Source organism: Podarcis pityusensis (assembly GCF_964106645.2).
Source record: "Podarcis pityusensis genome assembly, chromosome: 11".
Lineage (NCBI taxonomy): Eukaryota > Metazoa > Chordata > Lepidosauria > Squamata > Lacertidae > Podarcis > Podarcis pityusensis.
In genome coordinates this window covers 9,131,235-9,156,351 of record NC_138036.1, presented here as the reverse complement: position 1 = coordinate 9,156,351, position 25,117 = coordinate 9,131,235, and the positions used below count along the sequence as shown (strand labels likewise).

General features: G+C 48.0%; 2 protein-coding genes across 4 annotated transcripts in view; one reads left to right on the top strand and one right to left on the bottom strand.

Annotated features, from left to right (window-relative positions):
- Positions 1–586: 586 nt before the first annotated feature.
- Positions 587–14,930, top strand: HDHD2 (haloacid dehalogenase like hydrolase domain containing 2). Its single transcript, XM_080973714.1, has 7 exons — positions 587–655; positions 4,205–4,313; positions 6,416–6,624; positions 10,187–10,271; positions 11,813–12,029; positions 12,120–12,183; positions 13,492–14,930. The coding sequence occupies exons 2-7, from the start codon at positions 4,213–4,215 to the stop codon at positions 13,593–13,595; spliced, it is 780 nt and encodes a 259-aa protein (XP_080829840.1). The 5' UTR covers positions 587–655; positions 4,205–4,212; the 3' UTR covers positions 13,596–14,930.
- A 1,101-nt stretch (positions 14,931–16,031) lies between these two features.
- KATNAL2 (katanin catalytic subunit A1 like 2) overlaps positions 16,032–25,117 on the bottom strand; it is a 38,400-nt gene continuing 29,314 nt past the window's right edge. For all 3 annotated transcript variants that reach the window (XM_080973515.1, XM_080973516.1, XM_080973517.1), the window contains 4 exons: positions 24,327–24,437; positions 22,406–22,568; positions 21,020–21,122; positions 16,032–18,443 (listed from right to left, as the gene is read on the bottom strand). In XM_080973515.1, the coding sequence (XP_080829641.1) occupies positions 18,304–18,443; positions 21,020–21,122; positions 22,406–22,568; positions 24,327–24,437 (517 nt within the window). In that variant the 3' untranslated portion in view covers positions 16,032–18,303. The remainder of the gene's footprint in view (positions 18,444–21,019; positions 21,123–22,405; positions 22,569–24,326; positions 24,438–25,117) is intronic.

Here is a 25,117-nt window from a genome sequence, read left to right as displayed (position 1 = left end):
TAGGTGATCACCAGGGCTAGCTGGCTAAATTAGTCCTATTTGGGCCAGTGAGGAGACCAGGGGAGAATTAGCTGTGGGATCCCAGAGCGGGTAGTCTTCATAAAAAGGGGAGAGGGAGGGAAGGAAGGGGAATGAAAGATCAGGCTAAGTTCAGATTGAAAGACAGGCAGAATAGCTCTGTCTTACAGGCCTTGCGGAAGGAAGTTAAATCCTGCAGGGCCTTGGTCTCATGGGACAGAGCATTCCACCAGGGAGCCATCACTGAGAAGGCCCTGGCCCTAGTGGAGGATAATCTGACTTCCTTAGGGCCTGGACCTCCAAACTATGATTATTCATGGACCTTAAGGTCCTCTGCAGGAGAGGCGGTCCCATAAATACGAGGGCCCTAAGCCACGAAGGGTTTTAAAGTCAAAACCTTGACATCTGTCATGGATGCTTTAGTTGAGATTCCTGCATTGCGAGGGGGCTGGACTAGATGATCCTCAGGATCCTTTCTAACTCTACAATTCTGTGATTCTATGTATAATCCTTGAACTTAATCAGCTTTTCTTTTTTTTTTTACAGCAGATGTGTAACCTTGGTCCACCTGCAGATAAGTTTATATTTCTTCGATAAAAAGAGTTCTTTTGCAGGTGATAAAAAGCAGACTCTGCAGGTATGTACCTTGAAACACCTTTTAGTGGCTGGCTTTATCTCTGGGAAAGAGGAGTGCTCTTCGTTTTCCGATTAGATAAAAACCTGCGATGGCACCTGGTGATCTCAAAACTGCTCGATAGGAAAGTGCTGATAAATGTTTAAAATTCCCGAAGGCTAGTCACGGAGTTTGCAGTCTGGAAAAAGAAATCCCAAAGCTTGTTCCTTTGGGCTGTTGAGAAGGGGGGGAAGCAGTCTGGTGTAGTGGTTAGGGTGTTGGCCATAAAGCTTTCTAGATGACCTTGGTGTGAGGATAAGATACCACCATCCACACTTACTCTTGGACGGAAGGACGGAACAAAAGTGTAATATAATGTAATATACCAGAGGAGCCTCATTGATTCCCATGGGATTAGAGGAACCGTTCTGTCATTTGCCCTAAAGACCTGTTTCTTCATTCTAATAGTGCTCCCCTGCATGCAGCTGTAGGAGGAAGCCAAAGATTTCTTTTTCCTAGAGGTGCCATTATCGACAGCTTGTATTGGGTTAATAATAATAATAATAATAATAATAATAATAAATTATTATTTATACCCCGCCCATCTGGCTGAGTTTCCCCAGCCACTCTGGGCGGCTCCCAATCAAATGTTAAAAACAGTACAGCATTAAATATTGAAAACTTCCCTGAACAGGGCTGCCTTCAGATGTCTTTTAAAGATAGGATATCTGCTTATTTCCTTCACATCTGAAGGGAGGGTGTTCCACAGGGTGGGCGCCACTACCGAGAAGGCCCTCTGTCTGGTTCCCTGTAACCTCACTTCTCGCAATCAGGGAACCGCCAGAAGGCCCTCGGCGCTGGATCTCAGTGTCCTGGCTGAACGATGGGGGTGGAGACGCTCCTTCAGGTATACTGGACCGAGGCTGTTTAGGGCTTTAAAGGTCAGCACCAACACTTTGAATTGTGCTCGGAAACGTACTGGGAGCCAATGCAGATCTCTCAGAGCCTCTGATCATTTCCACCATGTAGCAGAGCACCCTACGATTCTCGGCTCCTTTATCACCATCAGGATCCTGCATAGTTTGCTGGGTGGCAGTCCTTCTCTACGGTGGCCCCCACGTTGTAGAATGACCTCCCTTCCGAATTGTGCCCTTTTCCCAGAGGCCTTTGCGAGTGGAGGATGAGATCAGAATATTCCCCCCACCTCCCCAGTGCGTTGCCGCTTCTGACTGCTGTTGATTCAGTTTAATTTTTGATCCAGTAATGAGTATGTTACACATAGCTTACTTCTTGTGTAGAGCTCCTGGAGCCACATGTTTAGGGTAGGGCCATAAATGTGCATAAATGACTAGCCGCTTCACACCTACTGCAGCTTAGCAATTTGCAAGAAACCGAAAAATGGGTGTGGTTTTGAAAGGTTCAGTCTGCCATCTTGATTCAAAACAGTTGTATCCAGACCTGGATGCGAGCCTGCTCCTTCGTCTCAGGAACCACCATGCAAAATGCGCTTACGATCTCGTTAGAAGTGTCCGGACGAGTAGAGAATAGGCAAGGGAACACAAGGTTCATCTAGTCCAGGCATAGGCAAACTCCGGCCCTCCAGATGTTGGGGACTACAATTCCCATCATCCCTGACCACTGGTCCTGTTAGCTAGTGATGATGGGAATTGTAGTCCCAAACATCTGGAGGGCCGGAGTTTGCCTATGCCTGATCTGGTCTAACCCCCAGCAATGCAGGAATCTTTGGCTCAACATAGGGCTCGAATCCACAACCCTGAGATTAAGAAATAGCCGGCAGGCTCAAGTGATGGGTTGCATCATTATATTGTAGGTTTTGCTACATGGAAGTGGTTCCTTGAGGAGGAGAAGTCTATCAATGGCTGCTAGCCATGATGGCTGTGCTTGGTCTCCACATCTGGAGGAAGCAATTCTTCTGCATAGCAGCCACCGCAAACCACAGGAGGGGAGAGGGCTCTTGGGCTTACGTTCTGCTTCCTGGTTTCCCAGAAGCATTGGGCTGGCCGCTGTGAGAACAGGATGCCGGACTAGATGGGCCATTGGCCTGATCCAGCACTCTCTGCTTACCGTATTTTTCGCTCCATAGGGCGCACCGGACTATAGGGCGCACCTAGTTTTTAGGGGGGGAAATAAAGGAAAAAAAATTATTTCCCCTCCCAGCCCCAAAGAGCAAAGAAGGCAAGACAGCCAGCGGGATCCATCCCGCTGGCTGTCTTGGCTTCCTCTTTAGCCGTGCGCAACCTCTCCAGCCGGGAGAGGCTGCGCGCGGCTTCGTTTTTAGCCGCGGGGCTGGGGCGGGGGAAGCCCGAGCTTCCCCCGACCCCAGCCCCCAGAACATGTCCAGGAGCGGTGGCAAGGTTACACGCAGCCTTGCCGCCGCTCCCGGAGCTTGCGGGGCTGGGGGCACACTCCAAAGGCTTGCGGATACCTGCCTGAAGCCCGGGGAGCGCAGCGGGAGTTGGCGCTGCACTCCCCGGACTTCAGGCTGCAGGCTGCTATCCGCAAGCCTTCGGAGCGTGGGGGGAACGCCTGCTGCGCTCCGAAGGCTTGTGGATAGCTGCCTGAAGCCTGGAGAGTGAGAGGGGTCAGTGCGCACCGACCCCTCTCGCTCTCCAGGCTTCAGCAAAAGCAACGCGAAGCCTCCGGAGCGCGGAGGGAGCGCTCCCACTGCACTACAGAGGCTACGCGTTGCTATCGCTGAAGCCAAGGACCCTGCATTCGCTCCATAGGACGCACACACATTTCCCCTTCATTTTTGGAGGGTGGAAACTGCATCCTATAGAGTGAAAAATACGGAACATTCTAAAGTGTGAAACATCCACATTGAGCATGATGCACCCATCTGAAACAGCCCCGCAGTTGCACAGATAAAAGGCATCTCTCTCTCCCAATTTCCTGTGCTTTGGGGACAGTTCCTAATATGGGCACTTTGCATTCCCTGAAGCAAGATACGGACAGCCTTCTGTCCAACACCTGCTGTGTTCAGATTGGACACTTGGGCCCTATTGCTGGTCCTGTCGCATCGCGTGGCTCTCTCTTCCCCATCTGTGCATCTGACGCTCCACCTACGGAAACAGAACAATATTCGGCTTGGAACGCTTTGCAAAATTCTTCCAATGAAGGGAGGGGGGCACGCGCCTAATTGCTTTTTAATTGTGTCGTGCTGCTGCGGTTGGCACCGCACCTCTGTTCCATGCAGCAGGTAAAAATATAAAAACTCAAAAGACTTGAGATAAGATAGCGTGTACTTTTAAATCCAAGCTGGACGTGCCGTTTCTCTCTGGTGCGAGTACGCTTGTGGAATTTAAAAGTTGAAAAAGGTGGTTTCTGTGTGGGCAGCGAATGGGAGAAAAGGCTTGTTCTATCAATTATGTATATATATATTTAATGTTGCCTCTTACTTCCCTGTCCAAAGGGGCTCATTGAACATGCTGGGTAATGCTCTCTTAGCATTACTAGGCTTGGCACAAATGGAACAGATAACAGAGTGCCTTTTTAATTGTCCATTGTTATCTAACTCTTTGGTTGTTTAATCTTCCTTCCCTCTCCTGGCAGTGTGAAGGATGGCAGCCCGGCGCGCGCTAAAGGCAGTCCTGGTGGATCTCAGTGGAACGCTTCATATTGAAGACTCGGCTGTTCCAGGAGCCCAGGAAGCTCTTAAAAGGCAAGTTATCCCTTCCAGGCACCCCAAAAAGAACAGAAAACAAACGTGTAAAAAGGCCGTTTTCACAAAGGCTGCTTATTGGGCAAGGAAAAGGCCTTGCGGGCAAGGGTGTTGACGTGCCTCATACATGCACAGGGTCAGGTCCCAGATGACGGAATTTGGCTCTTGGCGTTTAACACAGCAGACCCTTAAGAATCCATTTGTGGTGGAGAAAGGCTACCGGTGGCTTTAAGACAGGCATCCCCAAACTTGGCCCTCCAGATGTTTTGGGACTACAACTCCCATCATCCCTAGCTAACAGGACCAGCGGTCAGGGATGATGGGAATCGTAGTCCCAAAACATCTGGAGGGCCTGCTTGGGGGTGCCTGCTTTAAGACCATAAGAATCAGGCCAGTGGACCATCTGTTAGAATTCCTGCTGTGTGATTGCAGTCATGGGATTGTTGTCTATCACATGATGGTGTATGTTTTGACTCCACAGAGTGGGAAGTGACGGAGACAGGATGTTTGTTTTACTGTGTTCCGTGAAGTGGGACTATTGCTCTTTGCTGTCTGATGCTAGAGAGAGAGAGAGAGAGAGAGAGAGAGCGCCACGTTACAGTGCTCCGTGTATGTTTATATGTAAATAAAAATAGATTAGCCAAAATGCTGAGTTGCTGAGGTCTGTTACTCAAGCTGCAAAGACTCTGCAGAACCCTAAGTGTGTCGGTGTCTGTTGGCATCGGTTTCTGTGATGTAGAAGACAGGAGTGCCTGACGTGCTCTGGTCCATGGGGTCACGAAGAGTCGGACATAACTAAACGACTAAACAACAATCCCGCTTTATCCCTACCCTTGTTGTTGTTTAGTTGTGTCCGACTCTTCGTGACCCCATGGACCAGAGCACACCAGGCACTCCTGTCTTCCACTGCCTCCTGCAGTTTGATCCAACTCATGCTGGTAGCTTCGAGAACACTGTCCAACCACCTCGTCCTCTGTCATCCCCTTCTCCTTGTGCCCTCCATCTTTCCCAGCATCAGGGTCTTTTCCAAGGAGTCTTCTCTTCTCATGAGGTGGCCAAAGTATTGGAGCCTCAGCTTTAGGATCCAATGAGCACTCAGGGCTGATTTCACTACCCTGAGGAGTCTCAAAGCGGCTAACATTCTCCTTTCCCTTCCTCCCCCACAACAAACACTCTGTGAGGTGAGTGAGGCTGAGAGACTTCAGAGAAGTGTGACTGGCCCAAGGTCACCCAGCAGCTGCATGTGGAGGAGCGGGGAATATAAATAATAATTAATAATTTGCCAGGAAGCGAACCCGGTTCACCAGATTACGAGTCCACTCTTAACCACTACACCACACAGTAATTTCTACAGCTCCAAATACCCCCCGTCCATAGTCTTATGTCTAGGCAGTTATCCCCAGGTCTGCACCCTATAGAGCAGTTGCAGCAGCAGGGGACCACTCCTCCTCCACCAGTTCATGTGCCTTACCCCAAAGGGCTGAATGCATGCCTGCTGGAGACTATGCCTCTGCATGCAAGCTGCCTCTGCTCTTCCCTTTTCAGTCCCTTCCTGGTTCTGGGAGACAGGTGCAGGAGAGGGTAGGGAAGCACCCAGCCTGACCTGCCTCTTCTTCCTTTTCTTCCTATCCATCCTGCACCCCATCTTCCAGCCTCCGACTCTTGCTTCCTGGCTGGCAAAGTTCCCCATAAACCACTGCCCCCCTATCCTAAACCAGAATCCAGCCCTTACTTTTCCTGGTGCACACTCTGCAGTGTCTTGCCAGTCCCTGGCATGCACCTGGCAACATTAGAATGTCATATGTGTGAAACCAAACTTTCCCTCCTGCCCCACGCCCATTACACTTGGACATTGGATTCAAGCTTGAGTGATCAAAAAGCATAGGGATTGGCCTCAGGTGGGATTTCTGTTCCTGTTAAACTCCAAAGATCCAGGAGTAATCTTCTTAGCACTTCCGCTTGGCAGCCCTGCTTGTGATAATGCGCTCATGTTATCTTCTGATGAAGCTGTTCCATGAATGCGAGAACAAAAGCGTGTTTTTGCCGTGGTTTCTGAAAATGGCAGCGTCCTAAACTGCTTACCCTGTTTTTCACGGGTCAAGGCTACGCAGTGCTCCTGTTTCCATCCGGTTTGTGACCAATACGACAAAGGAGTGCAAGCGAGATTTGCTGGAGAGGCTGAGAAAACTCGAGTTCGACATCAAGGAAGACGAGATCTTCACGTCTCTGACGGCAGCCAGAAATCTCTTGGAGCAGAAGCAAGTCAGGCCCCTGCTGCTCGTCGAAGACAACGCACTGCACGATTTCAAAGGTATAGTGTCCTGGCGCCAATTTGCTGGGAACTGTAGTTTGCTAAGGGATCTGGGTACCGTAGCTCTGTGAGGTCAGCACCCTTAACACTTTGACAAACTTAAAGCGGCATTATAATGCATCCACTGTGTGGTGTGATTGTGATCCTGTTGGATAAAGGTAAAGTTTATACATTTGTTGCTCCACCCACCTTTGTCTCTGGCCCCGCCCACGCCTGGCATGTGGCCCCCGATATGTTTCCCAGAATGAAATGCGGCCCTTGAACTGAATAGCGTCCCTCATCCCTGATACATGAACAGTAGGATCTATTGACTGAGGCCAGTGAACCTAGCCCTTTATTCAAGGAAACAAACCAGGGCTCAAGCCTAGTGGTCTCAGCAACCCTTTCTAGGAGGCCTCATCCTGATGAAACTAATGCGAGGTCTGAAGGTCCCTGCCTTCCCCTTAGGACTCCTCCTCTCCAGGGTCTTTCTCACATAGTCTCAGGCTGTGTCTGCGCACGACCACCTCGGCTCTGCCCGTTTTATTTCTCTGCGGGTTCTAGGAGACCGGGGGAAGGGAACTGGTTGCAGCAGGAGGGGGAGACTCCCTGGTGTCTTCAGCAGTCTGCCTGATATCTGCCTCTTGGCCCCCTCCTCTCCTGCCTTTGCTCCTGCCTCGCATTCTGAACTGCTCTCTGCCACAGCTGCTTCCTGCTCACTAAACCCTGTCACTCATGGGTAGGCAAACTAAGGCCTGGGGGCCGGATCCGGCTCAATCGCCTTCTAAATCTGGCCTGCGGACGGTCCGGGAATCAGTGTGTTTTTACTTTAGTAGAATGTGTCCTTTTATTTAAAATGCATCTCTGGGTTATTTGTGGGGCCTGCCTGGTGTTTTGACATGAGTAGAATGTGTGTTTTTATTTAAAATGCATCTCTGGGTTATTTGTGGGGCATAGGAATTCGTTCATTTCCCCCCCCCCAAATATACTCCGGCCCCCACAAGGTCTGAGGGACAGTGGACCGGCCCCCTGCTGAAAAAGTTTGCTGACACCTGCTGTCACGTCTTCAGCTTCTGCCACCTCCTCTTCTCCCTCTGACCACCCATCGCCGTTCCACCACCACACCCCAGGCTCTGAGCCTTCTTTCCCTGGGGGTTCCCCGGCTGGTGCCCCCTCTGCATCCAGCCAGTCCATGACATTCCCCGAGTGGTTGTGTGTCGATTGCCAGGAACCGCGCGGACTTGCCCAGAGAAGCCCTTGTTTCACTGGGAGAGTCTTCTGTGTGTCCTGCGAGAGATGCACAGTCGCTTTAGGAATTGCAGCAGACCATTACAAGACTCGAGCAGAATTAGCTTTCTATACTGCAGACTTTAATTAAAGTAGAGCACAGAAAACACGTATACTATATTCTGATCACTTAATGGACCGTTTGCATCGTTCAGTGAAATCCGTACGACCCATAAACTCTCTTATGTCCATGACGAGATGGCTTATATTGTTTGTTTGCTTTATTTAAAGCTTAATTGAGGGTTTCTTCTTCTTTTTCTCCTCCTGCTTTTGCTGCCTGTCTAAAGCTTAATTTGGACTTCATAGTTTGGCAATGCAATAGCTCGACTCCATCTGAAGTTCCAGATCTGTGGGGTTTCCTATGCATCTGCTTTCAGCTGTGGCGCCTGTCTTGGCAGATAGGCTCATAGCTCCTCCCCCTGTGACCCCATTCAATCCTTTGGGGGCCAATTAAAGGGTCATCTCCTACTGCAAGCTTAATTTGCTGCACAGGGGGATGGAGGGTGCGGCTAAGGAGGGAAGTGTTAATCCTGCCCAGCTGCAATATTCACAAAGATCACATCCACCCCCCCCCCACCCCCGGCAATTAGGCTTACAAAATGCTTACATGCTTCCCCTCCCAGACTCATTCCTGGGCAGAACATGAGTGTGTGTCAGAGCACAGCTTGGCTACACTTCCTCTTGCATTGGCCCTGCCTACCACCAGCAGACGGCCCCCAGAAAGCTGGCCAAGGTGGAATGTGGCCCTTGCCCAACCCCCCAAAAGTCCCTCCCTTACAGGTCTTCTGCCTTGCTCTTCCCTCCATATCTAGTGGTTGGTTTTTTTAAAAAAACTCTGGTTTTCAGTAGTTTAAGTACGCTGAAAGATGTTTAAGCTCCTGTTAGTAACTACTATGGAATTATTCTTGGATAATCTTCATATAAGATTGCTCGCAGATGGATGAGTGTAATCCATTCTTTGGTTAATGGACCCAGATGCTCCCAGAGAAAGTTGCAAGCGAAATCCACACCAGCTTGCTTTTCAGTTTCTGCGTTTTTGTTTTGTAATAATGTTGGGGAGCGCATTGTGGGGCCATTTGAACAGCAACCGATGTCCTCCTTCCGTTAGCTTCTGCAATAGAACTTTTCTTCTTCTCCCCTTTTATGTGTCCTGCACCCTCCCCACATCTGCTCCAGAGGATTGGGGCAGCCCCCCCCCCAAAAGAACAGATTTAAGAGATGTGCAGCTGGAGGTGGGGGGCATTTCATTTCACAAACAGAAACCCTTGTGCTGATGGAACAAGTTAGTTGGATACCACTCATGTTCCCCATGCCCAGTTTGAACAGCTGCCATCTCTAACGCTTGTCCATTGAAGGCATTGTCCCTCTGCTATTCAGCTAAAGAGGCTTGCAGATCCATAACAGCCTCTGCCCTCAGGTCTGCAAACTACAACACATGACACAAAAGGGAGGAGGAAGCTCAGGCAACCCGTTCTTAAAGCTGCAAAGTTCTTATAATGCCCAACTTCAGTGGGAAAAGTTCAGAGACAGCAGTGGCAAAGAGGCAAAGAGTTCTAGCAGAAAAGTTCAGCAGAATCAGCACAGTGGGCTTGGGTCCCTTTCTCTTCTGCCACCTGAAGATTTCACGCCAAGGCAATTGTATCAATAACGATACGATATCTTTATTGTCATTGTCCCATACAGAACAATGAAACTGAAAAATCTACATAAGACATTCAAAAACCCCTAAAAACTCTGAAACCCCATTTTAAAATACAATATACACCTATAGAGACACCTTATACTGCGTTTAAAACCAGAATTGCATTTGGGTAGAAACTGTTTCTCAGGTGGCTAGTCCTAGTCTTTATAACCTGTGGGTTGAACCACAGAGCCTAGGACTTGCCGATCAGAAGGTTGGCGGTTCGAATCCTCACGACGGGGTGATCTCCCGTTGCTCGGTCCCTGCTCCTGCCAACCTAGCAGTTTGAAAGCACGTCAAAGTGCAAGTAGATAAATAGGTACCGCTCTGGCGGGAAGGTAAACGGCGTTTCCGTGTGCTGCTCTGGTTCGCCAGAAGCGGCTTAGTCATGCTGGCCACATGACCCGGAAGCTGTCTGTGGACAAACGCCGGCTCCCTCGGCCAGTAAAGCGAGATGAGCGCCGCAACCCCAGAGTCGGCCACAACTGGACCTAATGGTCAGGGGTCCCTTTACCTTTATCTTCTTCCAGAGGCAGAAGCTGAAAGAGATCATTTCCGGGGTGCGGACTAAGTCAATGTAAGGCGAGCCACTTGGCTGTCCTCTTTTTTCCCCAGGGATCGATACAAGCGAGCCCAATGCTGTGGTGATAGGGCTTGCTCCTGACCACTTCAATTACCAAATGATGAACAAAGCATTTCGGTAAGTCGGAACGACGTGACAAAGAGTTTCTTTATAAGAAACGACTTCCTTTAGCCCCCACCAGGCAATTAACATTTGGCACAAGCTCAGTTTCTACCTGTCACATAACACACCTCCAGATAACTTTATGACGATACTGTCCCAAGGGTTCTTTTTTATTACCGGGAGGATGACAACGGGGCTTGGTGGTACCTGGTGGAATTCCTGCGTCTCCAGGGGCTTTCAGAGCACAATGAGTCACACTGTTGTCCTTCCAAGTAGGGAAGGACTTTGCTATCTGTTATGGCATTGATGGGGAAACCTGAGGCTTAGAACCTCTCCACCAGGCCCGTAGGGCTTTCCCCAGTCAACACACCCTCTCAGGGCATTTTTGCTAATAAAATAATATAAATAATATAAAGAGAAGAGGCCCAGCCAGAGAGGACTTTGCCAAGCGCTCTCTCAAACCAGGTGGCAAGAACTTTCCCTGCCCTTCTCAAATGACAGGGCATCCCGGATTGTCCATTAGTTAATGAATTCTGGAAACAGATTGGTATAGAAATATTGGGAATTGTGGGTAGGAAGGTGGAAATATCTAAATTAATGGCTCTTATTAGCCCGAGTAGCACCGAGTTAGAAACAAAAGAGGAATGTAAATGGGTAAAATTGATGGTAATTGCAGCCAGACGGGTTATAGCGAGTAATTGGGAAAACGCAGAAGAGCTAGGGGTGAACCAGTGGAGGGAAAAATAGAAAAATATTATAATCTTAGAATATCTAACTGTGAAGAAACATAAAATGAAAGGGTTTAAGGTCAGTGGGGAGGAGGAGGATTGGTTTGAGAAGATATTGAATTATTTGGGCAGGTTTGAACAATTTGGGGCAATTAAAATGTTAAAAGTTACCGTATTTTTTGCACCATAAGACTCACTTTTTTTCTCCTAGAAAGTAAGGAGAAATGTCTGTGCGTGTTATGGAGCGAATGCCTGCAGGTGGCGGGGGGATCTGCTGCAGTCGTGAGCAGAGGATCCATGGTTCCCCTTCCTTCCCTCCTCCGTGGTTACAAAGCATGGATCCACATGGATCCTCAGGATTTTTGCATTGGGCTACTCCAAACTCACTGTCAGATCACATGTCTGTGGCCACAGCATGAACCACAAAGATCATATATCCACTATTTCGTTTAGAATATTTTTTTTCTTGTTTTCCTCTAAAAACTACGTGCGTGTTATGGTCTGGTGCGTGTTATAGAGCAAAAAATACGGTAAATAAACCTTGTGGAGGGAGGAGTGTTAAGGTATATAGAATTGTACACGTGGTTGATTTGAATATGTTATTATTGATTATGTATACCCAATGTATCAGCCGCCTGCGGGGTTTCACGGTTTGTTTTCAGTGTTTGTGCTTTGGTGGTTGGTAAAAAAATTAAAATTAACTAGAAAAAATGACAGGGCATCCCTTTGGCCACTGTTAGAACAGGATGCTGGACTAGGTGGGCATTGGCCTGATCTAGGAGGCTCCACTTACGTTCTTATTTTCCTCCCACCCCTTCCTTTCTCAAGACTGATCCTCGATGGCGCTCCCCTCATAGCTATACACAAAGCCAGGTATTACAAGAGGAAAGACGGGCTCGCTCTCGGCCCTGGACCTTTCGTCACGGGGCTGGAATACGCAGCTGACGTGGAGGCCACAGTGGTGGGGAAGCCCGAGCGGACGTTCTTCCTGGAAGCCTTGCATGGTACCGGCTGCATGCCAGAGGAAGCCGTCATGATTGGCGACGTGAGTGCCTGAGCATGTTAACCCGCCTTAAAGATGGAGCCTCCGGGAACCAAGCAGGCCTAACATTTTTGTTCCCTTCTACCTTGGCAGGACTGCAGGGATGATGTGGGAGGCGCCCAGAACGCTGGGATGCTGGGGATACTGGTGAAGACGGGTAAGCACCATCTCACCGTGCCTCTTGCTCGTCTGGGTGGAGGCTAGCGGGATGCATGTGTGTGCAGGATCTAGCCTACTGCAGAAAGGTAAAAGTTTTAAATGGGGAGAGGTAGACACTCATCTTTGGTAGGTGCTAAGCATGTCATAGGGACGCGGGTGGCGCTGTGGGTTGAACCACAGAGCCTTGGGCTTGCCGATCAGAAGGCCGGTGGTTCAAATCCCTGCGATGGGGTGAGCTCCCGTTGCTTGGTCCCAGCTCCTGCCAACCTAGCAGTTCAAAAGCATGTCAAAGTGCAAGTAGATAAATAGGTACCGCTCCGGAGGGAAGGTAAACGGTGTTTCCGTGCGCTGCTCTGGTTCGCCAGAAGCGGCTTAGTCATGCTGGCCACATGACCCAGAAGCTGTACGCCGGCTCCCTCGGCCAATAAAGTGAGATGAGTGCCGCAACCCCAGAGTCGGCCACGACTGGACCTAATGGTCGGGGTCCCTTTACCTTTACCTTTATGCATGTCATAGGTTATCTTGTTATTATCCGTGTCATGGGCTATTTATTTATTTCACAAGATTTATATACCACCGGACACCTCAAATTGTTTGATCCTCCCCCCAAAAAAGTTAAAAGAACCATTTAAAATGTTCAAACAAATACCGTATTTTTCGCTCTATAAGACGCACTTTTCCCCTCCTAAAAAGTAAGGGGAAATGTGTGTGCGTCTTATGGAGTGAATGCAGGCTGCGCAGCTATCCCTGAAGCCAGAAGAGCAAGAGGGATCAGTGCGCACCGATCCCTCTTGCTCTTCTCGCTTCAGGGATAGCCATGCAAAGCCTCTTGAGCATAGTGGGAGCGCTCCTCCCTCTTCACTCAGGAGGCTTTGCCTTGCTTTCTTGTTTCTTGTTTACCTCCTCTAAAAACTAGGTGCGTCTTATGGTTAGGTGCGTCTTATGGAGCGAAAAATATGGTAACTAAAATCTACAATTAAGCTAAAAATCAGATTAAGACATATGGCAACATTCTACATATCTGGGCAGGCTTGTCTAAACTGTTTTGAGAAGGTGCTGAAAAAAAGGGGGCCTGCCTGATTTCAGTAGTCAAGGAGTTCCGAAGTGTGTGCTGCTACAAGAAAAGACGGATTCCTTACAAGTACAGAGCAAGTATCGCGGCACCTGTAACATCACCAGTTTTGCAGAGCAAAGAGGTCGAGTGGGCATAGTTGGGAACGGTTATAACGCATAGATGTCGGGAATGTGTTATGCCAACGCGAACCAGGCGTTGCGACAGAGCGTTTTCTCTCTGCTTTTGTTACAGGGAAATACCGAGAGGGGGATGAAGGCAAAATTACTCCTCCTCCGTACTTAACTTGCGAGAGCTTTCCCCAGGCAGTAGACCACATCCTCCAACATCTCCTATGAAGAAGCCTGCAAGAGTTACACATGGCCATCACATGCCAAAGGCTGAATCATCCGGCGGCCTCCTCAGCAGAGCCCAGACTTGCTTGGGGAGCTCTTGCTGGACAGCACCAAGCGATCACGTTTGAATGCTCTCCCCAGAAGGGTAGCTTCCTGTTCATAGGAATCACAGAGAAGAGTCGTAGCCTAGCCTTCACCCTGCTTGGCATGCCAGTTTTCTTGTTCTTTTCACGGCAGGGAGAGCTCAAATAGATGCCCCCCCTTGTCTGCTGTCTAGCGTGGCACCTTCTGCACTTTTGCAGAAAGCATAGCTCAGTTAGTCCTGCGGCATGACATTTGAACGGAAAAGGAGATAAACGCCAAGCCCAAGCCTAGTTAAAAAACAGTGAGGCATGAGTGGACTGGCCCCTCTCTTCCCTTCCTGTTCCACCCTCTTTCCCGCACTGATGCCATGAACAGGGGAATTCTCAGGTGTTGTTCCTGAGCTCTGGGTGATAAGTGTGAGTGTCAACAGTACAGTGCTGGTCAATAACTGAGTTTGCATGCTTGCCAGAGTCTAAAAGCAGCCAAGGTTTGCTGTTCACCTAAACAAAGTTTTTGATCAATACCAACATCACCAACCGCATTTAAACCACTTCATGGTAACGTGTGTGTGTGTGTGTTTGTTTTTTAAAGCGACATGGTAAACGGTACCACAAGCTATCATTTACTGGAAGTCTAAATTGCAAAATATCAAGGGATTTTTGTTTAGGTTACTTACCATGGCTAGCCACTTTCCTCCTCCTGATCCAATTAAGTACAGCCGGGCTGCATCTTAATTAGCGATTCTTAATTTAAAGCACTCCTACCATTCATAATCATATTCATGGCTGAACTTCTGCCAGCCCATTAATAGAGGCCAGGGTTGTTTTTCAATTTTTATGCACAAATTAGAACTACCAGGGCTTTACAGATGTTTTAATTAGGTGGGGTTATTAACAGGAATGGCTGGGAAACAGAGATCTGGCCCATAATGGCTTCTATAGACCATGAATTTCTGATGTTAGACTTCAATGGGGGCCTATTAATTTGACAGTTGCAAGGTTTCATTGGGTTGGGGGAGTCCCCCACCCGTTTCCTTACGGAGAGGGAAAATCCTAGGGAAACCATGGGGACAAATTCCCCACTTTTTATGGGGTTTTGTTAGTACAGCTGTAAAATGAAATTGCAATTTGAAGCAAGTCCCATCCTTCCCGCACATGTTAACAGCACCAAAATGAGCTAACTTTTGTAATGGCACTAAATGGCTTTTCTGGACCATTTGCAAAACTAAGAATGAAGCCCTTTTTGTTTACTTTATGGCGCTCCTGAGTGTTAAATTATTAGACTGTAATTGTAGCAGCGGCTTTACTGAAAGAGCAGGTTTCTTAATGAGCTACAGCCACAATCTCTTTTGGATGGGAAAGACACCAGGACTGTAACGGAGACCGTAGCTGAGTGGAAACAAGATTAGGAACGCTGATCAGAGATTCATATAACAAAAGACACAACAAAACACAACCGTTTAGGCAAAGTTAAGTGCTGCTTTGTTGCTGCCGATTTCAAGCAGCAGCGCTAAGCACATGTGTAAATCTTTCCTTCACTCTGGCAGGATCCAACCCTAATTGTTGTTTCTTAAATGGAAAATGCTGCCCTGATGAGACCGAGCCCCTCTGGACCAAAAGTAGGCTATAAATATAGTAACAGCAAAACCGATTTTTTTTTTAAAAAAAACAACCACTGGCCCAAATCCGGTGAGACTTGCACACAGGCAAATAGGGTTAGGACTACAACCCAGATTCCATTGAAATTAACTAGTTAGTTAGAACTGACAAATGTCACTGTTTGCCGTGGGATATGCATGCCAATCTTACGCACATTTACCCAGAAGTTAGTCCAAGTTCCATGGAGCTTACTTCTGATTAACAGTGCACAGGACTGCAGCTGTACTCAAAGCTAACTTTAGCTTGCTCATTAAAAACACTATCTGTGGTCCCAGTCCGAAAGACTGAGCTAGAGTCCTGTGTTATCTCCCCTTATAGTCAGAACTATAAGATCAGAACCCCCATCGTTCAGCCCGGACACTGAGGTCCAGTGCTGAGGGCCTTCTGGTGGTTCCCTCACTGCGAGAAGTGAGATTACAGGGAACCAGGCAGAGGGTCTTCTCGGTGGTGGCGCCTGCCCTGTGGAACGCTCTCCCACCAGATGTCAAGGCAATAAGCAACTATCTGACTTTTAAAGACACCTGAAGGCAGCCCTGTTTAGGGAAGTTTTTAATGTTTAATGCTGTATGATGTTTTTAATATTCGGTTGGGAGCAGCCCAGAGTGGCTGGGGAAACCAGAGTGGCTGGGTATAAATAATTTTTTATTATTATTATTATTATTATTATTATTATTATTACTACACAGACTCATTCCCAGAAACTTAACAATGCTTTATTCTGGGACAAGGAAAGTCAGGTGGTGTGAAATGCAACATGTCAGCAATGCTGGCATTGACCTGCCAAAACAGATTAGATGTACAAAACAAGTGGAGTGACCCCCTTTTGTTTTGGTTCTTCCCTTTAACGTGGCTGTGGGGAGCTCCAGATTCAGCAGCAGAAGGAGTCTTGCAAGTGTGTGCACTTGTGAACACGTCCTTATCCCTTTCATCATGCTCTGCTTCCTGACCAAGTTTCTCCTGCATTTTTCTGACCATCCCGCCTCAACCCCTCCCCCCCCCGGTGTTCCTTGATAAACTTTAGTAGCCCTAACCTAGCTAAAGTTACTTGTGGGTATTTATTTAACTGACCTATCGTTAAAGCGCTTATTAGCCATCTTTCCAGGGCTCAAGGTAGCATACATTCATTCATTCATCACCATCATCATTTTAAAGTAATACAAACTAATAACCACTTGAAAAATCAAACAAAAAACGACGAACATTCAGTGAACAGACCAGACAAGGGAAACACTAAATGGAAAGCAGTTCATCATGTATAGTCTCTGAAAGGTCCACCATATTGTGAGATTGGTTTCATAATTTTTGACCTGGCAAAATATCACAACCAGTGTGTGTGTGTGTGTGTGTGTGTGTGTGTGCGCGCTATGCAGAAATCGCAATGTGGCAAACCCCATGAAGCTAGCCAATGCTTTTCTCGATTCTTGCAGCCCGTTAACTCTGCTGGTTCAGCTCTCCCCTGCTTCACGCAAGGGGCCATGAATCACAAGAGCAGGCGCCAGCAAAAATAATGTGGGGAAAACTGTGTAGCCAGGCGATGCCTCTACATTGCTCTATCCTTATTTCAGACATCGTGATGTACAGTGGTACCTCGTGTTACGTACTGTCCCCCTTACAAATGCTTCAGGTTATGCGCTCCGCCAACCTGGAAGTAGATGCCCCTTATTGCAAACTTTGCCCCAGGATGCGAGCGGAAGTCGCGCTCCGGCGGCGCAGCAGCAGCAGTGGGAGGCACCATTAGCAAAAGCGCGCCTCATGTTACAAGTGGTTTCCGGTTACGAACAGACCTCCAGAACAGATTAAGTTCGTAACCGGAGATACCACTGTACTGGTATATTGCAATGTTTAGCTGGTTGATAAATCACGATGTTGAAAGCCAGATATCGCCCAGCCCTAGTTATCATCAATAAATTTGCTGACGTTGTTGTTATTACCCACCCTTCATCAGCAGGTCCCCAGGGCAGGTTACAACAATTTAAAATCCCGAATTAAAAGCAGTTCCAGTCGCATCAGTTTAGCGGTTCCACAGCCTAGGGGCAATTTGACATGAAGGCCCTATGTCTAGCTTTAGAAGATCATATGATGTAAAGGAGAGAGGCACGAATAGGGGAAGCTTCTGAGTCTCCCACTGAAGCTAAATCCACAGCCCTGCTATCCTCTTCCCTGGCAAAGGAAGAAGCACCTTTTGTGAGGGCAATGGGTCAACTTGTCAACTTTCATAGGAAAGCAGCCTGCAAAACAGGGTTAAGCACCCCTCCTCGCTGCTGCGTCTCCCACAGCTGCAATGTTAAAAAACTGTTGGGAGGTTATCCAGCTCTAAGGCTGCGTCATGTTTGGCTCCGAGACACAAGTGATCCCTTCACTTACGGGGAAATACTCTTTGAAAAGTCTACCTTAGATTCTCAATAAACTCAGGCAAGGGGTGAAACGGGATCCAAGAATGCATCCCTCAAAGAGGACCAGTAGTTTATTCTTCATCGTTGCAAGTCCTGCTCAACACCTGCTGCTTTTAATACAAGGATCCCTGAGAAGTCCAACTGACCACCACCTCTTTTGGTATTGCAAATATTGTCCTTGTTCCTCTGAAGAGGGGAGCGCCAGCAGCAAAATACTTGTGGTGTCAGTGTGCAGTGGATCCTAGGTGTCAGCGGGGAGGTGTCTATGTCTGGTGGTGGATGTAAGAGGATATTACAATTAATTGGATTTCAGGCATAAAATACAGTGCAAAAATATTTTCTGTTGCATATTAGTAAAGGCAGGAGAGGGGAGAGGCTCAACAGCAAACAACCAGCAAGCCCCTCTCCGTTCTTAAAAAAAAATAAAAATTAGTGTGCACCTTTGAGAATGGATTGTTCCGTTTCTCTTAGAAAGGAAAAATAATATCCGTTTTAATGTTAAGTATTCAGTCTCTGGCTCCCAGAAATTCGTTGGGTTCTGGATGGTTGTAATCTTGACTTGCCGGGGGGTGGAATTCAGACGGACTCAAATTCTTTTTGCCACTCAGTGTATTTTTGGCTCAAGTTCTTAGCAGAGGGCTTCGTGTGAGTGATCACATCCAGGAAGTCTTCGGTGGTGACTGTGTCCAGTTCAATTACAGGTAAGCTCCCGCTGTCTGCGGAAAGAAGTGCATGGACCAAAACAAACACACACACACCATTTGTTCATGTTATTGTCCCAGCCGCCCTGTTGATAGCATATACATTGACAAAAGAAGAATGGGTGTAAATACTACTCAAGTCTCCCCTTGAATATGGAAGAAGCTGCGGGAGGTGGGGGATAGAGTTGGTCAGATGACGGGCTTGAGGGGGAATGTACCGTATTTTTCGCTCTATAAGACACACCAGACCATAAGACACACCTGGTTTTTGGAAGAGGAAAACGGGGGGGGGGGGGGATTCTGAATCCCAGAAGCCAGGACAGCCAGCGGGATTCTTGCTTATCCACGCGCAGCCTCTCCCCAGCAATGGGAGCCTTCATCCCCCTGCCCGGGAGAGGCTGCGTGCGGCTAAGGCTCTCCCAAGAGCTGTGCTCCCTTTAAAGAGTGCATGGAGTGTGTGTGCAGCTCTTGGGGGCTTTTCCCCGAGGAAGGAGAAGGGCAGCCCTTCTCCCTCCTGGGGGAAAAGCCCCCAAGAGCCGCACACACGCTCCACCCGGCTCTATAAGGGAGAGCTGAGTAGAGCCTCCCGCCTGCATTTGCTCCATAAGACGCACACACATTTCCCCTTACTTTTTAGGAGGGGAAAAGTGCGTCTTATACAGCGAAAAATACAGTAATACCTTGTCCTTATTCTGTGAGGGTGGGGTTTGTTGGAGGCATGTGGGGAGAGGTGACAACACCTCTTTAGCAGCAAAAGGGAACAAGGGAGAAGGAAGTGGGGAAGTCCCCAGGAAAGTTGCTGGGCAGAGAGAGATGAGGTATCTAAAAGATTCCTAGCTATCTGACGATTTAGGATTGATAGTTTCTGTTACACCCAACTATCTCCTCGACACTGAATGGGTGTTGAAAGTTTTAAAATGGTGCCAGCCTTATTTAGCTTGACTAAATAAAATGTCTGCATAAAGGCTTCTAGAAAAATTCATTCCGCTGCCCAGGTGAGGTGGAGAAGAGATATCGCCATTTATTTTGGGCTCCACTGGCAAAACAGCCTTGGGCTGTTGAAACTTCCTGATGAGTAATTGGGAGGGAGGGAGGTGGGACATACAGATGACCACATACTGACAATACTCCTAGAAAGGGTCTGATGCTCCCTCGTTCACTTTTAAATTTATAAATGGCAGGATATGGGCAGAGCATTTCCAGTAATGAAGACAGTGAATTGGCCAGTTTCCCTTTCAACTCGGCTTGCTTGGAACATGAGAGCCTGGCTAGCTGTAATGAAGACTCTTGTGGTTTCTCCAGGACAGCAGTGAAACTTCCCTCTGAGGTGCCAGGCCATCATATCAAAAGTTGTGATGTTTTTAGGGGCGCTTCATAACAGGAAATAGAACGCCCCGACTGCAGTTTGTCGCTGGAAGATAGCTAGTACTTGGCTCTTCAGCACAGCACTCTGCAATAGCAGGTGAGTGCCTGTGCACCTTGAACACTCAGAAAACCTATTTACCTCGGGATGCGAACAGGATCTGTTCTGGAGCCCCGGTCGCACCCTGAATAGAACGCAAGACACGACTGCGCATGTGCAGGTTGTGTTTTGCCGCTTCCGCGGCGTCATTTTGAGCGTCTGCACATGCGCGAGCGGCGAAACCCGGAAGTAACGCACTCCGTTACTTCTGGGTTGCTGCAGAGCACAACCCAAAAGCGCTCAACCTGAAGCACATTCAACCCGAGGTATGACTGTACTTACTTGTTTTTATTAAATTTCCCTACTGCCCTTCATTTGAGGACCACAGGACAGTTTACAATATCGTTGGCATCCATCTGTCTTGAGAGACAATGGAGTTGCACCCCCAGGGGTGGAAACAAACTGCTGCGTTAGCAGCACTGAAGTGACCTCCCTGGCATGAAAGCCTGGGCAGCGACAAGACCCCCCCCCCCCGGCCTTGCAGATGTGGTCCAAAGGAAAGCAGAGCAAGACATTTGGCACCAGCTTGACTGCAGGAGTTGCTGGAAGGAGGCGTACGAGGCGCCATCCAACCGTCTTAGGGACTCCACTCCAGATTTGTGTAGGGTTCACTCCTTTTCCCAAAGATGTCCTACAAGGCAGTGAGGTTTAGAACCACAGTTTTCCTTCGCCTAGATCAGCCTTGGGTTCCCAGATGTTTTTGGCCTACAACTCCATGATCCCTAGCTAGCAGGACCAGTGGTCAGGGATGATGGGAGTTGTAGTCCAACAACATCTGGGAACCCAAGGTTGAGAAACACTGTCCTAGATGGACTACCTTCCCATGTGGACAAGCCCCACCTGCGCCTCACTTCCCCTTGCAACACGTGCAGAAACTGCCTTCTTGACCGTTGGGCCTACTTTTGGTCTCATCCGCTCAATCCACCAGAACTTGTCCTCGCATGCAGGTGAAGTCCCTAACTCACCAGGAATTTGAGACCCATCAGCTACCCTCACCTGGTTGAGTCAAACCAGCCAGTCAAAACTGTTCATAGGGTGTGGCCACTGTTGCATGTAGACAGCTTCTAGGAAGCACAGGTGAGAGCTGAGAGCTGGTTTGCAATATAAAAACACAAATACACAGGTGTACCTGGCTGGTGATTTTCAAGGGCAGTGAAGATTTTTCTCACGGGGCGCATAGCAGCTTCTTTGCAGACCAACTTGATGTCGGAACCAGAGTATCCTTCCATCTCCTAATAAGTAAATTGGAAAGACACAGTTCAGTCTCCAGGAACTTTCCAATGCAAATGTAGCATTTCAAAGAACATGGGATGTTTCAGAAAGTGATTGAGATCCAGGGGAACGCCCCTCCACAAGCATGTCCATTTAGAATATGGCTCCCCCCCCCACTATTATTTCCCCACAATTCCTGCCCTACTGAAGTGAAGGAAGACCAATCATTCCTCAGTACACACTGCTCTTACTTGCCCAGCTCTTTTGCCTCTCATATGGCAGTTGCCCCACCAGGTGGGTACTTCAGTTTCATCCCAGTACGTTTCTGAGCACAATTCAAAGTGCTGGTGCTGAGCTTTAAAACCCTAAATGGCCTTGGCCCAGTATACCTGAAAGAGCGTCTCCACCCCCATCTTTCAGCCCGGACACTGAGATCCAGCGCCGAGGGCCTTCTGGCGGTTTCCTCCCTGCGAGAAGTGAGGTTACAGGGAACCAGGCAGAGGGCCTTCTCAGTAGTGGCACCCGCCCTGTGGAACGCCCTCCCACCAGATATCAAAGAGATAAACAACTACCTGACATTTAGAAGACATCTGAAGGCAGCCCTGTTTAGGGAAGTTTTTAATGTTTGATGTTTTATCGTGTTTTTAATATTCTGTTGGGAGCCTCCCATAGTGGCTGGGGAAACCCAGCCAGAAGGGCAGGGCATAAATAATAATAATAATAATAATAATAATTATTATTATTATTATTATTATTATTATTATTATACCTCAGGTTAAGAACTTAATGCGTTCTGGAGGTCTGTTCTTAACCTGAAACTGTTCTTAACCTGAAGCACCACTTTAGCTAATGGGGCCTCCCACTGCCGCCGCGCCGCCGGAGCACGATTTCTGTTCTCATCCTGAAGCAAAGTTCTTAACCCGAGGTACTATTTCTGGGTTAGCGGAGTCTGTAACCTGAAGCATATATAACCTGAAGCGTATGTAACCTGAGGTACCACTGTATTATTATTATCCTTTGCTTGTGATCCTCATTCCAAACAACCCAAAAGTAGCAGACATGGAGGTTTCCAGACCAGTCTCCCAGCCGGGAGGAGGTACAACCTCAGAGCCAAAATGGAACTGCGTCAGGTGCCTTCAAGGTTGGCCCCCAAAACATGGCTCTTGGGGCGGTGGGCCTCCTTTCTGTTGAGTCAGCTTGGCACATGCCCAGGTCTACTTACGATGCACTGTGTGTATATGCCTTGCCCTCTGTGAAAGCTCCCTGTGAGGTGCAGTCGTTGACAGCGATGGCTTCTCCTCACCTGACTGAGCAAGCTGTAGTCTAGCTCCGTCCTCAGTTCGACTCCGCCGCTGTTGCTCACGGAAGGAAGCCAGTGCTGGACCATCGCCTGCCTTGCTTCTTTATTCGGGAGGTCCACCAGGATCCTCTTCTCGAGCCGGCGCAACATCGCGTAATCCAGTTCCCTAGAGAAGGAAAGGGGAAGGGGAAGAATGACTGCGGCTACAGGGGTCCGTTCACCATTTTCTGAAGCGTGGGCTGCGATCTCTAGGAAATCATGGGAAAGGGTGGAGAGGGATCGCAAGTCCCAGACTGGCTCAGGCTCCGTTAGGGCAGGACTTGTCCACAAGTGCACTTTTATGCTTGAACGGAGATTGCAGGGGGCGGGACTAGATGAGCCTTGGGAGTCCCTTTCCAACTCTATGATTCTCACATGAGGACGGCAGAATCAAGCAAGAATCTGCATGCAGGGATGGGCTATCAGTGACCTAAGATCAGACCATCAGAACTTAGAACTTCAACATACAGTGCTTTACAACAGAGGCTGTTCACACTTCCATATTTATTTATTTAAATTTATTTAAATAAATAAATAAATCGCATGCCACTCTGGGCAGCTTCCAACAAAATATAAAAATTCAATAAAACATCAGACATTAAAAACTTCCCTAAACAGGGCTGCCTTCAGATGTCTTCTAAAAGCCAAATAGTAATTAGGCTGAGTTTTTATCCTTATTGAACAACTTTCATACTGCTTGATTATATGAAAACCTGTAAACGTTTTAAAAGAAATATTAAAATTATCAAGAAAAAGCACTTTAAATGTTTAGAATTGGTATTAACAGTAATTAATATTAACAGGCATGCCCATGTCAGGACAGACCTGCTTAAACAAAAATGTTTTTTGGGACTACAACTCCCATGATCCCTAGCTAACAGGACCAGTGATCAGGGATGATAGGAATTGTAGTCCCAAAACATCCGGAGGGCCAAGTTTGCCCATGCCTGCCCTAAGCTATAGCTTGTTTAGCTTATACGTAAATCCGGCACTGATCAAAAGCCTTCCATGAGTGCAACAGCACCAACAGGACTTCCACCCAATATGCTAAGAAGAATCTGGATAGTACGTATTTTCAGCTATTCCACTAGATCTAAAGGTAAAGGTAAAGGGACCCCTGACCGTTAGGTCCAGTCGTGACCGACTCTGGGGTTGTGGCGCTCATCTCGCTTTACTGGCTGAGGGAGCCAGCATACAGCTTCCGGGTCATGTGGCCAGCATGACTAAGCCGCTTCTGGCGAACTAGAGCAGCGCACGGAAATGCCGTTTACCTTCCCACCGGAGTGGTACCTATTGATCTACTTGCACTTTGACGTGCTTTCGAACTGCTAGGTTGGCAGGAGCAGGGACCGAGCAACGGGAGCTGACCCCGTCGCGGGGATTCGAACTGCCGGCCTTCTGATCGGCAAGTCCTAGGCTCTGTGGTTTAACCCACAGCGCCACCCGCGTCCCCTCCACTAGATCTACGTGACATTAAAAAATCTGAAGGGTTTTATCCTCAAACTTTTAAAAGTCACCTTTTAATACCAATGAAATCCATCCTTGCCTATTTATAGAGCATATCTTTCCTGAGCACTGGATGTTTTAAGCACCTTAAGCGTTTCTTTGCTGAAACCCTTCTTTAGCTTAGCCATAGTAAATAACTTGGCCATCAAGCCCCTTTTTAAATATTAGCAGCTGGCTTGGGCCGGCATATGCTGCCTTTACGGAGGATTATGCACTCCTGCGGCAAGAACTGCAGGAGCAAAGTAAAAAGCTCCCAATTAATCTTTGAAGGCTTTAACCAAATATCAAGGCTTTTACTGCTCTGGGTCTAAGTAAAATCTTTATCTGTGTTTAGAGGCTCACGCAAATGTATTCAAAGCGTACCCTCCGGATCTCTTACCAGGGCAGGTTGGAAGCCGCTAAAACAAAGACAAGATCATCTGACCGGGCCAAGCCATCCATCTGCACCAGTAACTCCGTTTTCATCCTCCGGCTTCCTTCGTGTTCACCGCTACCAGGATGTGGAGGATGGAGAAAGGGAGGGGCGGAGTCAATGTTATTCCCTGGCCTGCATCCGGACCACTGCCGTTACAGAGACAGGGACAAGCTCAGAAGCACAAGCCCATTCATGGGTTTTGCATCTCCCTGTCTCGCCCAACCCCCAGTTCCGCGGGCGGTTAAGTTCCATGAGATAAAACCTAAGCATTATGTCCAAACTTCATGACGATTAATGCCCAGAAGTTAATTCTGCAATGAATCCACTCATGTAAGAGCACTAAAACGAAAGGAAATGCACACTTTGGAGTTTTATCTTTGCACGCAGATTAATGCAAGAGGCACTGAGCAGATCCCAAAGCCAGCATTTAGTGAGAAGGCTATTAAGTCTTAAGTTAGATCAGCTTGGATAATTACAGGGAACAGAAACGGGCCATAGTTCAGTGCCAGTATGCAAGCTTTGTACATTCCCAATAAATACCAGGCAATATGGACTTCTGGTCTGATTCAGTGTGTCTTACTAATCCTATATATCTTTGTGTTAAACTATGGTGCAAACTACTGAGAAGCTCTCCTGGGAAAGCTCCGCCAAAATAAATGGGAACAGCACAAAAAACACATCTGTAACCGTTCGCTACTCCCGTTTGGCTGAATGTGGGACATGCAGGAGAGCTTCGCAGATTTTGTCATTCTTCG

Bases quoted from the DNA above. Each gene is read 5' to 3' on its own strand.
- HDHD2 (XM_080973714.1), top strand. From the start codon at position 4,213: ATGGCAGCCCGGCGCGCGCTAAAGGCAGTCCTGGTGGATCTCAGTGGA. The intron at 10,272-11,812 runs GTAAGTCGGAAC...TCCTTTCTCAAG, and splicing joins ATGATGAACAAAGCATTTCG to ACTGATCCTCGATGGCGCTC. The intron at 12,030-12,119 runs GTGAGTGCCTGA...CTACCTTGGCAG, and splicing joins AAGCCGTCATGATTGGCGAC to GACTGCAGGGATGATGTGGG.